We start from the raw sequence: 12,935 nt of genomic DNA on the forward strand, positions 1-12,935 counted from the left end.
ATGTTTTCCTCCATTCTGCACAGACTGCTACCATTTTGTATTCCAACAGACAAACACACTGTAGGCTGTCCCGTGGAGACCTTTCTTGCTCATTCTTGTCCCCATAATATTAAAGCAAGGACATTTATACTGAAAGTATATGGTTACTCTTTGTATATGAAAAAGCTTACCATTCACCTGCGTCACCTAGATGTAAAGGGAAATCATGCCTCACCAATCTACTAGAATTCTTTGAGGGGGTCAACAAGCATGTGGACAAGGGGGATCCAGTGGATATAGTGTACTTAGATTTTCAGAAAGCCTTTGACAAGGTCCCTCACCAAAGGCTCTTAAGCAAAGTGAGCTGTCATGGGATAAGAGGGAAGGTCCTCTCATGGATTGGCAACAGGTCAAAAGATAGAAAACAAAGGATAGGAATAAATGGTCAGTTTTCAGAATGGAGAGAGGTAAATAGTGGTGTCCCTCAGGGGTCTAGACTGGGCCCAGTCATAGGCGCGGGAAGTAGGGGTCCCAACTACTGACCACAGATGCAAGGTCCCGCATCTTGGCTGCTGGCCCTGTGCTTGGGGGTCCCGGCTGCTGGCTCTGTGCTTGGAGGTCCCATCCCGCTCCTGGCCACACAAGCAGGGTCCTGGCTGCTAGCTCCACTCCCACCCGCGCACACGGTGTCCCGCATCCTGGCTGCCGGCCCCATGCCCGCCCCGCTCCTGGACATGCATGCAGGGTCCCGACTACCAGCCCTGCTCCCGACTGTGTATTTGGGTCCTGTCTGACGGCTCCACTCCTGGCCGTGCACGCAGGGTCCCAGCTGCCAGGCCTGCATGTAGGGCTATGCTATTGGCCCCATGCCTGCCCCCAGCCGTGGTGCCAGCCTTGACTCATTATCCCTGTCCTTGTCCCCCCTTCTGGAGACACGGCCCTGCTTCTGGCCTCAGCTTGGTGGGAGGGGGGGCAATGGTAGAGGGCGCACAAGGTAAAATATTTGGGGAGAGTTTTGCTGGCTTTCATCATCCCTGCTATAAAAGTGTTCCAGCACCACTGGGACCAGTCCTATTCAATATATTCATAAATAATCTGGAAAAAGGAATAAACAGTGAGGTGGAAAAATTTGCAGATGATACAAAACTACTCAAGATAGTTAAGTCCCAGGCAGACTGCAAAGAGCTACAAAAGGATCTTTCAAAACTGGGTGATTGGGCAACAAAATGGCAGATGAAATTCAGTGTTGATAAATGCAAAGTAATGCACACTGGGAAACATAATCCCAACTATACATATAAAATGATAGGGTCTAAATTGGCTGTTACCACTCAAGAAAGAGATCTTGGAGTCATTGTGGATAGTTCTCTGAAAACATCCACTCAATGTGCAGTGGCAGTCAAAAAAGCGAACAGAATGTTGGGAATCATTAAGAAAGGAATAGATAATAAGACAGAAAATATAATATTGCCTCTATATAAATCCATGGTATGCCCACATCTTGAATATTGCATGCAGATGTGGTCGCCCCATCTCAAAAAAGATATATTGGAATTGGAAAAGGTTCAGAAAAGGGCAATAAAAATGATGAGGGGTATGGAATGGCTGCCGTATGAGGAGAGATTAATAAGATTGGGACTTTGCAACTGGGAAAAGAGATGACTAAGGGGGATATGTTAAAGTTCTATAACATCATGACTGATATGGAGAAAGTAAATAAGAAGTGTTATTTATTCCTTCTCATAACACAAGAACTAGGGGTCACCAAATGAAATTAATAGGCAGCAGGTTTAAAACAAACAAAAGGAAGTATTTCTTCACACAATGCAGAGTCAACCTGTGGAACTCTTTGCCAGAGGATGTAGTGAAGGCCAAGACTATAACACGGCTCAAAAAAGAACTAGATAAGTTCATGGAGGATAGGTCCATCAACGGCTATTAGCCAAAATGGACAGGGATGGTGTCTCCAGCCTCTGTTTGCCAGAAGCTGGGAATGGGTTTTGGGATGGATCACTTGGTGATTACTTGTTCTGCTCATTCCCTCTGGGGCACATAAATTAAAATAAATTAAATTTTAAATTAAATTAATGGAGATATCCTATCTCCTAGAACTGGAAGGGGCCTTGAAAGGTCACCAAGTCCAGCCCCCTGCCTTCACTAGCAGGACCAAGTACTGATTTTGCCCCAAATCCCTAAGTGGCCCCCTCAAGGATTGAACTCATAACCCTGGGTTTAGCAGGCCAATGCTCAAACCACTGGCCACTGTAGGAAGACAGGATACTAGGCAAGATGGACCTCTGGTCTGACCCAGTGTGGCCGTTTTTATGTGTCAGCTGGTACAGGATGTGTTGCACAGAAGTACAAGTACATTGAAGCTAACTGTGTGAAAATATTTATGGTGTACTGAATCAAGTGAGAGCCATCTGCTCATTAAAAATCCTGCAGTCATCGACAGCATCCTAATAAGCTGTAACGCAGACTTATTGAACAAGTATTACTTACAGCACTCGAAGAGACTTGAGTCCATTAAATGCATGTGTTGGAATACACCGGAGTCTGTTGTAGCTCAGGATCCTAGGAGAATCAGAAAATGCAGAAATATGTTTCTTTGCTTATTTTGCTACTAATTTACTTAAGAAGCAGCATGGAAAGCCATCAGTTTACATAACAAGAGAGATACTCATTGTTTAATGCAACTGTTTTTTTTTTGTACTGAACAACAAAACTGATGCCGGAACCACTGATTACTTACAGTGTTGATAGTTGAGTCATGTTGATGAAGGTGTAATTGGCCAATATGCTGATGCTGTTGTTGCTCAAGTCACTAAAGAAATACACACAGCAGATACATCATTCATACAAATGACTTTAAAAACAAGTCATTTTTAAATGTTAAAGTAGACTCAAGCAGCAAAGTAAGCAATTTCAAAGCTAGCCATTATCAATTGCCATCATCTCTTATAATCAGCCTTGGAAGAATCCTACAGCAAGGCACATCAGACTATTTCTCTACAAGACTCTCAAGCATCTTCTAGGGCACATTTTCAGTGCATTGCAACATAGCAGTGGATGTAAAAGAAATTTCTGGGCAGAAATTGGACAGGCGAGGCATTCATAAGCGCACAACAAATTTATCACATGGATCTGCAATTTGTCACATTGCTATCACCTCCACAGGTAGTGTGTACATATTTTGTATACACATACACATGCAACTACTGCAGAGTACTAGGATGAACAGAGTCTGATTGTTGGGATCTATTTTGAACCTACAGTTATGACAACTCCATTTCTTATACATCAAAAAAAGAAAAGGCTTTGTTAGGTGCCTTCATTTTTTCAGTGCTATAATATCATAAGCAATGGTTTAACCATAAGAAATTGATGTCTGCCTTTCAAGCCTACCAGTGTTGTACAGATAAATCTGCCACACCCAACTACAGTCACATAGTACATAATAGCTTTACGAACACTTAAAGGAAACAATTGCTGACATGATAGGCACTCAGAAAATAAGTGCCAAATGACAATTCCGCATATTCCACTCAAGACATGTGGAAGAAAGAATAATCTAATTTTGCTGGCATTAAAACCATGCATTTCTTACATCAGTGTCAGGTGTCTGAAGGTCAACAGCTCCTTTGGCACAGCTGTTAAATGGTTTCCTTCCAGATATCTGAAAAAGAGTCACATTTTGATGATTAGGCACACACATTAACATGAACTTTGGCCAGGTCAGGCTGTGTCCCTTGTATTTTTTGGGAAATGCAGGATCTATTAGAACTTTAAAAGTAGTAACTAGGGGTGGAATCTTTGAATCATCACAGCTTTGAAACTATACTAACACGCTACTAGAATTTATTTGATTTGCAAATCCATAGTTTCCAGTCCAAAGCACCATAATAGCTTGTTGGTGGTTTTGCTCAGAAATATGAAGTGAGTATAGCAAGGACCATTGACCTGCAACTCAAATAAAAGCTCATTTAGCTCTTCATAGAAGACTCTTATAGAAGGAGAAAAAAAATCACACATGGTGTGCCCTTGGTATAAGGTTATATTTAATTAAAGTTTTTACAAGTAACTCCAAATGCTAATTGACCCCATTAGAACAATTTCTGCCCTCTGACTGCAAACATTTTGTACAGACAGTGTTTAAATAAACCCTTGTCTGGGATGTTGCATTACTTGATATTTGTACATCAGAACCTCACTTATTCCAATAGGGCCAATCCAAACATATGATTATTTTAGAAAAGTTTCACTGCAGTATCTCCTATAGGAGACTTCTTTTTTATTATTATGATTTTTACAATCTACAGTAATACAGGGGGCAAAAACACAAATCATGGTTGATTGTTTAACTCCCATTTGTACCCCCCCAAAATCTCTCCTACATTCAGCAGGTATACTTAATACAATAGACTGTATTTCCAGGTTAGGTACGCACTGCAGCACCATTGAAAAAATGTATTTTTTTTAAAGACAAAACTAACGTTGCTCACAGGAATTCACTCTGCAGAGCAAGAAATCTTTAACACAGGAGGAATTTTATATGGCCAGGAGTCTCTTTCAATATAAATATTATCTGTTTAACACCAAATACATGACAACTAGTTTTTAGCCCTGGAAGATTCTACCTATACCTAAGAACATGGTCAATCTTGGGCATGTAATTTTCCTTAACGTTCATGTACGCAGAAATCTCCACATGTCAAGATATGAAGACTATTCCCTAAGATTAAGTACTAAATGCACCAATCATTGAACAGGAGCTACATGTATACACACTATACATCCTGGAATATAATGTTCTCTTCCAAAGTTATGACCACTTACTCCTTAAACACATCCATTATTTAATGAAATATATAAAGACTGTAATAGCTCTGGGGCCATTACAAGTGTTCTCATACCAGAGACACTCAAATCATCACTTAATTTGGGTCTGAAAAAAACTCATTATAACTGCTAAAATTTTGCCAGGATGTCCTCATTTAACAATGCTGATTACGAATCTCCATTGGAAAGCATCAGAAATTACATATTCAATTATGTGGTTCACCTTTGCACACATGGATATGGTATATAGGTGCTTATCCACCCACACATGTGCAAATTCAATTTGCACAAAAACAAGCAGTAGCACATATGTAGCTGGGTAGAAAAGAATAGACCCTTTATGTTAATTTGTGACTTCTCATAAAAACTCTCAATTTTAAATACATTCCTATTTAATACTATCAGATCAAGGTAAGCCTGGTATGGTCCAAGTATTATAAAGCAAAGAAAATGCAAGAGGAATTAATTAAGTAAGTATTACAAAATAGAGATATTAGGAATGGTGGTTAAGGATTTGAAAGTGCTTCAAATAGCTACCAGATCGCAATAATATATAGTCTCATTTCAAGTAGGAAACAGTACATTTCATTTCATGTTGTTAACTGGGCTGTCAAGATCTATGGAGGGTCCACTCACTCTAGTGTTGGACCCTGTGTATCCATATTTAAGATCTGGAGAGCTTGCTCCTGCACTCCTTACTCAAATAATCTCACTGAGATGAAGAATGTAGAATCAGGCCCTTGAAAGCCAAAACTGCTCTTTTAAACTAAGGCTACATCTACACTATGGGGGGGGGGGTTGATTTAAGATACGCAAATTCAGGTACGTGAATAGCGTAGCTGAATTCGACGTATCGCAGCCGACTTACCCCGCTGTGAGGACGGCGGCAAAATCGACCTCCGCGGCTTCCCGTCAATGGCGCTTACTCCCACCTCCGCTGGTGGAGTAAGAGCGTCGATTCGGGGATCGATTGTCGCGTCCCGATAGGACGCGATAAATCAATCCCCGAGAGGTCGATTTCTACCCACCGATTCAGGCGGCTACTGTAGACCCAGCCTAACTCTGAAGAAGTGGAGCAGGAAAATGGCTCTACATCCTAAAGGTATTTCAGGCAGAAAGTGTAACATGGCTTCCCAGCATGTGTCTACACCTTCTCACTGCTGGGACTCTAGTATGGGAGACCCGTGGCAAGTGGGAATGGTTCAGATTAGGAGATGCTTTTTGTATTTGTAAGAAAAACTATCATGAGATTAAGACATAATTAAAAAAAGAACACTGAGCCAGATCATAGCCCCTACACCTACAAAGAGGGGATGGACCTTCTGCACTGAAGAGGGGGCTTTGCTGCTTCTCTGGCACCCTCTTCTTGCACCCAAGGAAGTTGTGGAGGGTGCCCCAAGGTCATGGGGCTGCAAGGAGGTTGTGATAGGGCAGACTGGGGTACATACATTGTCCTCATTTTGGCTCTCGAGAAATTAATCAAAAATAATATAGCTCTAGTTCTTTCTGCTTTCATCCCAATGTTTTGGGGACAGCTGTGGCCAGTGGAAGGCAATGGTAGAGAAGTTCCAATGGAAATGTACTTACAGTAGGGTGACCAGATGTCCTGATTTTATAGGGACAGTCCCGATATTTGGGGCTTTGTCTTATATAGGTGCCAATTACCCCCCACCCCAATCCTGATTTTTCACCCTTGCTATCTGGTCACCCTAACTTCCAGTGGGGAAAGGCCAGTACAGAACTGTAGGACTTAACTTGGACTTTGGCCTATGTGACTCCACAGGCATCTGCCAGTTTTCCACGAAATTCCAGTGGCCTTTTCTACAGGGGAAATAAATCCAGTTTCCTCATATACGGGGGGGGGGGGGGGAAGGCTCTGCTTCAGTCAATGCATGCAAAGATTTCATCCCTCTGAGGCCCCTTTTGGTGTATTTCTCCATAGACAGACCTAGGTTATTGCAATCAATATGATGTCCTTCAAAGGGTTATCAAGTATCACCAGGGAGTTGTACACCCACACACAGTAGAGTATATAACACAAAGATCTTAGAATCTGTGCCACACACAATTTTTATTTTCTTTGGTAACAAACCTATTTGGTCTGCATTTATAACAGTAAACAACAATAATTACAGAGACTAACATGTTATAGGTTCTGTCTCCATGTAGGCTGCTACAACGCCAAATAATTTTGTGCAAGCTATTTGGTCTAAAAGACTCTTGCTGCAAGTTGAGTTTTTGTCTGAATTATTTAAAAGTAAATAGGAGTATACAGAAAAGCTACTGCCATTTATTACAGAATATATTATTTATATCAACTCGTGTTTTATTTTCTCTCTTCTATTTCAGAGTAATGCCCTCCCCCATTTTCTGTTGTCTCAACTCTGCCTTATAAACTAAACAAACCCCGGGAAGAATTTCTCGTACGATATTAGCTACTGGAGCTTAATAATAAATTGAAAAAATCCTCAGCTATCAAATGAATAGAATACAGTGATGAAACCTTCAGAATACATTTTTGGAGCATTTTCCAATTCATTTTGACATGAAATAGATGTCAATTTAAACAGCTTTTTTTGCTAGAAAAGGTCTTTCCCCCCTTTTTTCTTGGTATCTGGTGGGTGTTTAGCAATTGAACACTGAAAGGTGTATGTTGTACTCTAATTCTTCAATATTCTGACTGAGACAGAGACAAACCTTTGGGTCTCTGGAGCTGGACTGCTACAGCATATCTTCTTTGCAGAGCATATTCAGCTACAATAGTCTCAACAATTTCCCGGTTGTCTTAGGGTATTAGCACAAAGGGTAATATTTATACCAATGGAACACTTTGTGAATAGAACACAACAGCTTCCTAATAATTTTACTCTGAAAAACTAATGATTATATCATTATCATGCACAGCAATTATTAGGGGTGCACAAAACTTTCCTATTTAACTTTCTGCCATATTATACAAACAATGGTGACAAATTCTAGAAAAAGAATTTTCAAAGCCCATTTAAATTGAGTTAATTTGAAACAACCACAGCTTTTCAGAATATAATGATATAATGGGAGACATGTTAATTTGAGTTGCTGCATTTGAAAAAGCACCACCATTTACACAGGACCAAACTTGATTGGATTCCACATCATACCTCATGGTGGAACTTTATTCTCGTGACATTTACACAGAGCTAATCTAATATAGTAGCTAAGGCCCAAATTCAAAGTAATACACTTAAACCTAAGCCTAAATAATTCAGTGAATTCAGCATACATTGAACAATAATGTCTTTCCTTAGTGGCTATCCAGCATTTAAGAGGAGAACCTGTTTCTAGCTAAAGCAGCCTGGCTTGTAGCTTGGGTGGTAAAAGCTTTTGGAGACAGAGGACATCATAATATCGCATTAATAGAAAAACTTACAATCAAAATAATACAGAGAAGAGATTTTGTTTTCATTTCTTTCTTAGCCAAAGAAGCAAAAGACAGAATGAATTCATTCACTTGACCTTTAGTAGGCAAAGAAACTATGGTATGAACCAAAAAAATGTACTTTTAAATTTATCTCCCAGATTAAATTATCCACAGATTAGTTTAATAGATTCCAAGGCCAGAAGGGACCACTGTGATCGTCTAGTGTGAGCTTCTGTATAGCACAGGCCATAGAACTTCCCCAAAATAATTCCTAGAGCAGCTCCTTTAGAAAACCATCCAACCTTGATTTAAAAATTGCCAGGGATGGAGAATCCAACATGACTGTTGGTAAATTGTTCCAATGCTTAATTACTCACTATTAAAAATTTACATTTTGTTTCCCATCTGAATTTGTCTGGCTTCAACTTCTAGAGACTGATAATACTTTTCTCTGAAGAGACTATTATTAAATATTTGTTCCCCATGTAGATTCTTATAGACTGATCACGTCACCCCTTAGCCTTCTCTTTGTTAAACTAAATAGACTGAACTCCCTGAGTCTAACATTAAAAGGCAGGCTTTCTAATCCTTTAATCATTCTCAAAGCTCTTCTCTGAGTCATCTCCAATCTTCAACCTGAGTGTACATCAGCTGCCTTAATGTAAGAGAACTGTCTGGAGGCCAAAATAATATCTTTCGATTCCTAATGCTTTTAGATGCTGTAGCTCTGTAGTTTTATATTTAAATATTTGGGCCCAATTCATCCCCACTTTAATTTCATTGCGTACAGCATCACACCATTGATGGTGCTGGTCCAATAGGTACACTTAAAATTCCTATTAAGTTTTATCCATCATTCTGATAATAAATTAATATCTGCCATGTCTCTGATGCAAAATAAAAAGTAAAGTGCAATCAGATATAAGCCACCTGAAAAGGTTTTTCCAACCCTGCAGTTCCTAATACAGATCTGTCAAGTAAGGATTTAGGCCAAGATCCTCAAAGGTATTTAGGTTCCTAACTCCCACTGAGTTCAATAGGAGTTAGGAACCTAAATACCTTTGAAGATCTTGGTCTTAGGAACTCTAAGAAGGTGCCAATTTACCTTCATTTTGTGAGTACCTGTTTTATAAAATGTATGGATAGTTAAGCATTCGTACAGCAACTTCATCCTGTAATCTCAAAGAGCATTACAAACAGATTAGGGCAGGGGTCGGCAAGTTTCAGAAGTGGTGTGCCAAGTCTTCATTTGTTCACTCTAATTTATGGTTTCACGTGCCAGTAATACATTTTAACGTTTTTAGAAGGTCTCTTTCTATAAGTCTATAATATATAACTAAACTATTGTTGTATGTAAAGTAAATAATGTTTTTAAAATGTTTAAGAAGCTTCATTTAAAACTAAATTAAAATGCAGAGCCCCCCAGACCGCTGGCCAAGACCCAGGCAGTGTGAGTGCCACTGAAAATCAGCGTGCGTGCCGCCTTCAGCACGCGTGCCATAGGTTGCCTACCCCTGGCTTAGGGCATATTGAGTTAGGTGCTGTACACACATACTGTAAGAGAAATATCCCCCTGAATCTTACAAACTATATAAACAAAATCTACTCCCAGACAAAGGGATAGGAGAGAAGTGTTGCTATTTTACAGAGGGGAAATTTAGGGACAGAGAGTAAGAGACTGGACCCAGGCCACACAGGAACTCTATGGCAGATCCAGGAATTGAATCCTGATTGCCTGAGGCCCACAGCAGTGTGTAAACTACAAGGCCATCCTCTCAAAAATTACATAGGGAAATTTCAATCTTCTTTCCTAGCAGAAAGGACAAGCCCCGAATCACACAGCAAATGAAAGAGAACAAGGAGGGACTAAACTATTGACTTCCAGACCTATGCTCTAACCACTACCTCATAATGACTTCACCAAAGGAGATGAAATGGCTCAGGATTTTGGTAATGCGATATAGAAACTTACCCCTCTAGGTTGCTCTTGTGAATTGAGGTGGGTCAGTAACAAAGTTGTTATTATCAAATGTGTATTAGAGCCTCAGAAAAAGGAGATTAAAGTTCTCATAAATAACTCCCCACCACGGAGCAATAAAAGTTGCTCAACTCCTTTTTGGTAATCTTAGCGAGATCAAAGACTGAATGCCTCTTCCCCTAAGGATGGCCCTTCTCCCGCTCATGGTTGTGGCACATGGGCATGCCTTGAAGTGCTGCTGCATGCACTCTGCTTGCTTTGAAAACAGAGAGGGCACCTCAGACTCCAGGAATTCCCTCCAGCACCTTTCACAGGCACTAACTTTACAATAAATAAATAAATAAATAAATATGATGCATTTAAAATGACAGCTGCTCCTTTTCTAACTTGTCAATTTTTTATACCGGTGAACACTTGGATTTGAGGTGATATCACTACCACAAGGTGCCAAAGTGTCATGTAATGCTTTGAATCTCTTGTAATTTTTTGTATGATAGAATGCCTGCTCGGCCACAAAGGCAAGTCCACAGGAGCATTCTGTGCTAAGAGAGGAAGGCAAAAGGAAAATACAGTTCTCAGACAGTAACTAAAGATGCACAAGGGAAGGACAGGAAAAACTATTGTAATTTGGGGATTTAAAAAAAAAACATTTAAGATAAAAACTAGGAGTTGCTTGGCAATGCTACATCTAAGTTCTAAAATTAAGTTAGGGTCAAAACATTTTTGATGAGATGTTCAGAACATTGTTTGAAATCAAGGCAACTATCTTTTACCAAAAAAGATAGTCTGGCAGAAAGTGAGGGAGTGAAGTATGAAATGTATCAGGAAATTTCAGATTTCAATGACTTGAAGAGGTCTGGGGTTTCAGTTCACATCACCAAGAAGACTGGGGCATTTAAATTAAATTAATGGAGATATTCTATCTCCTAGAACTGGAAGGGACCTTGAAAGGTCATCAAGTCCAGCCCCCTGCCTTCACTAGCAGGACCAAGTACTGATTTTGTCCCAGATCCCTAAGTGGCCCCCTCAAGGATTGAACTCACAACCCTGGGTTTAGCAGGCCAATGCTCAAACCACTGAGCTATCCCTCCCAAAATTTGCAAAATTTGGATTCAGATCTAGGTTTAGGCTTGAATTTTGAACTCTCTGAAGTATGAGCAGGGTTTTAGCTTGGGCTCATCTCTACTAAAATTGCTATTTAAAAATGACATGTAGAAAATATGGTTTTGTTTAAAAGACAGTAACGAGGGCTCCAAAGCTAATTTTCTCTATCATGCTCATGTTAGTGTTGAAATCAGCTTTCTGAAGACTGTAAGACCTTAATACCCACTCAAAAGGCCATTTTATAACTATTGATCTATTTCCTTTTTTTAAATTGTCAGATTTGAAACACGGATTTAAATTCTCTATTTTGGCTAAAAATACCCTTTTATAGAATAATTTGAACTCTCTCAATTTGAAAGAGCTTTCCATTTACAGTATATTAAGCAGACTGCAAAATCTTTCCTGACTGATGCAGCCCCAAGGCCAAGTCTGCCTAAGCTTTCAGCTAAATTGTTTCTCTCCTTTTATTAAAAAAAGAAAATTCACTTAATTGCGTGTTAACTTTTAGTGCACAAATAGTGCTGATTGCCAGGAAAGGACAGATATTTGCATCCACAAACAGATATTTCTATCAGCTATTCCACTACAGGGTTATCACATTGATTAGCAGAAATGATGCAGATGGTAATATAGCAGCACTGGGAAATGGCACACAGCATGCTAGTAAAGTCTATATTCATCTCAGCTGACTCCTTAGAGTAAATTTGCTGTATCTACTTGATTGAAACAAGTTGAATGTGCAGTACTCAAAAGTAATGTTAATGCTGAATGCACAGTACTATACTGAAAACTGCTGCTGCTACTTACTCTAGGCCACTATTACAAATTGGGTGTTATCCCAGTCTCACTGGTTAAAGTAGAGCAAAACAGGATGGAGAGCTCACCAATTTTGGTGATGGTCATTGTATGCCTTGATGTACAGCAAGCATGTGGGAGAACATTGTTTAACTTGTGGTGACAGGTAACAGCACAAGAAGACACTGGGGACAGGAGGAGGAAAAATATTTTCTAAGAGTTCATCTCTCCAAAAGGGCTCATAGTCAGCCAAGCAAAAGTGAGTTTGTGTGTGTGCATATAGTGGAGCTGTGTCAGGACTTACTCCTTGAGCTCCATACCCCTGTTCCTGTCATGTTTATATGACTGACCAGGACAGAGAATGGACTATTAAAAAATAAATCAAACTGGAAAGCCAGGGCAGGATGCAAGGGACCAGTCCTTGGAAAACTGAAATATCCAATCCAATGTCCAACATGGTAGATGAAGACACTTCAAAAAGATTCTTAGCAAAATTATGTATTTGTGTTTTCCCCGAACAGTAGGGTTTCCATTAGAGTATGATAGTGATGGGTTACCTTCTGTCATTTATTAGGATCAGCTGCATTTCCAACTTGTGTCCAGGATGTCTAAAAGATAGGTACAATTGATGTGGCAAGGCAACCTTCACAGTATCTAGACGTCTTTGATCTCACTGACCCTTGTCAGTCTGAGTATAAGTCAGGGAGAGGCTGAATGACAGGGCATGAGGGAGGGGGCTAATGGGCGCTGCTGAAAGAGACCAGGTGTTGATCAGAGAGGGAGAATTGAGCAACAGAGAGGTTAGAGAGAGCAGTGCTTGGTGAAGACTAAGTCAATTTA

At 40.0% G+C, this 12,935-nt stretch overlaps 1 protein-coding gene across 1 annotated transcript in view; it reads right to left on the reverse strand.

Annotated features, from left to right (window-relative positions):
* Positions 1–12,935, reverse strand: part of SLIT3 (slit guidance ligand 3) — a 779,517-nt gene that overhangs the window by 146,533 nt on the left and 620,049 nt on the right. Inside the window, exons 21-23 of the mRNA XM_054037022.1 lie at positions 3,587–3,655; positions 2,732–2,803; positions 2,482–2,553 (exon numbers count right to left, since the gene is read on the reverse strand). Of these exons, the coding sequence (XP_053892997.1) occupies positions 2,482–2,553; positions 2,732–2,803; positions 3,587–3,655 (213 nt within the window). The remainder of the gene's footprint in view (positions 1–2,481; positions 2,554–2,731; positions 2,804–3,586; positions 3,656–12,935) is intronic.

The sequence above is a fragment of the Malaclemys terrapin genome, chromosome 8, assembly GCF_027887155.1.
Source record: "Malaclemys terrapin pileata isolate rMalTer1 chromosome 8, rMalTer1.hap1, whole genome shotgun sequence".
Lineage (NCBI taxonomy): Eukaryota > Metazoa > Chordata > Testudines > Emydidae > Malaclemys > Malaclemys terrapin.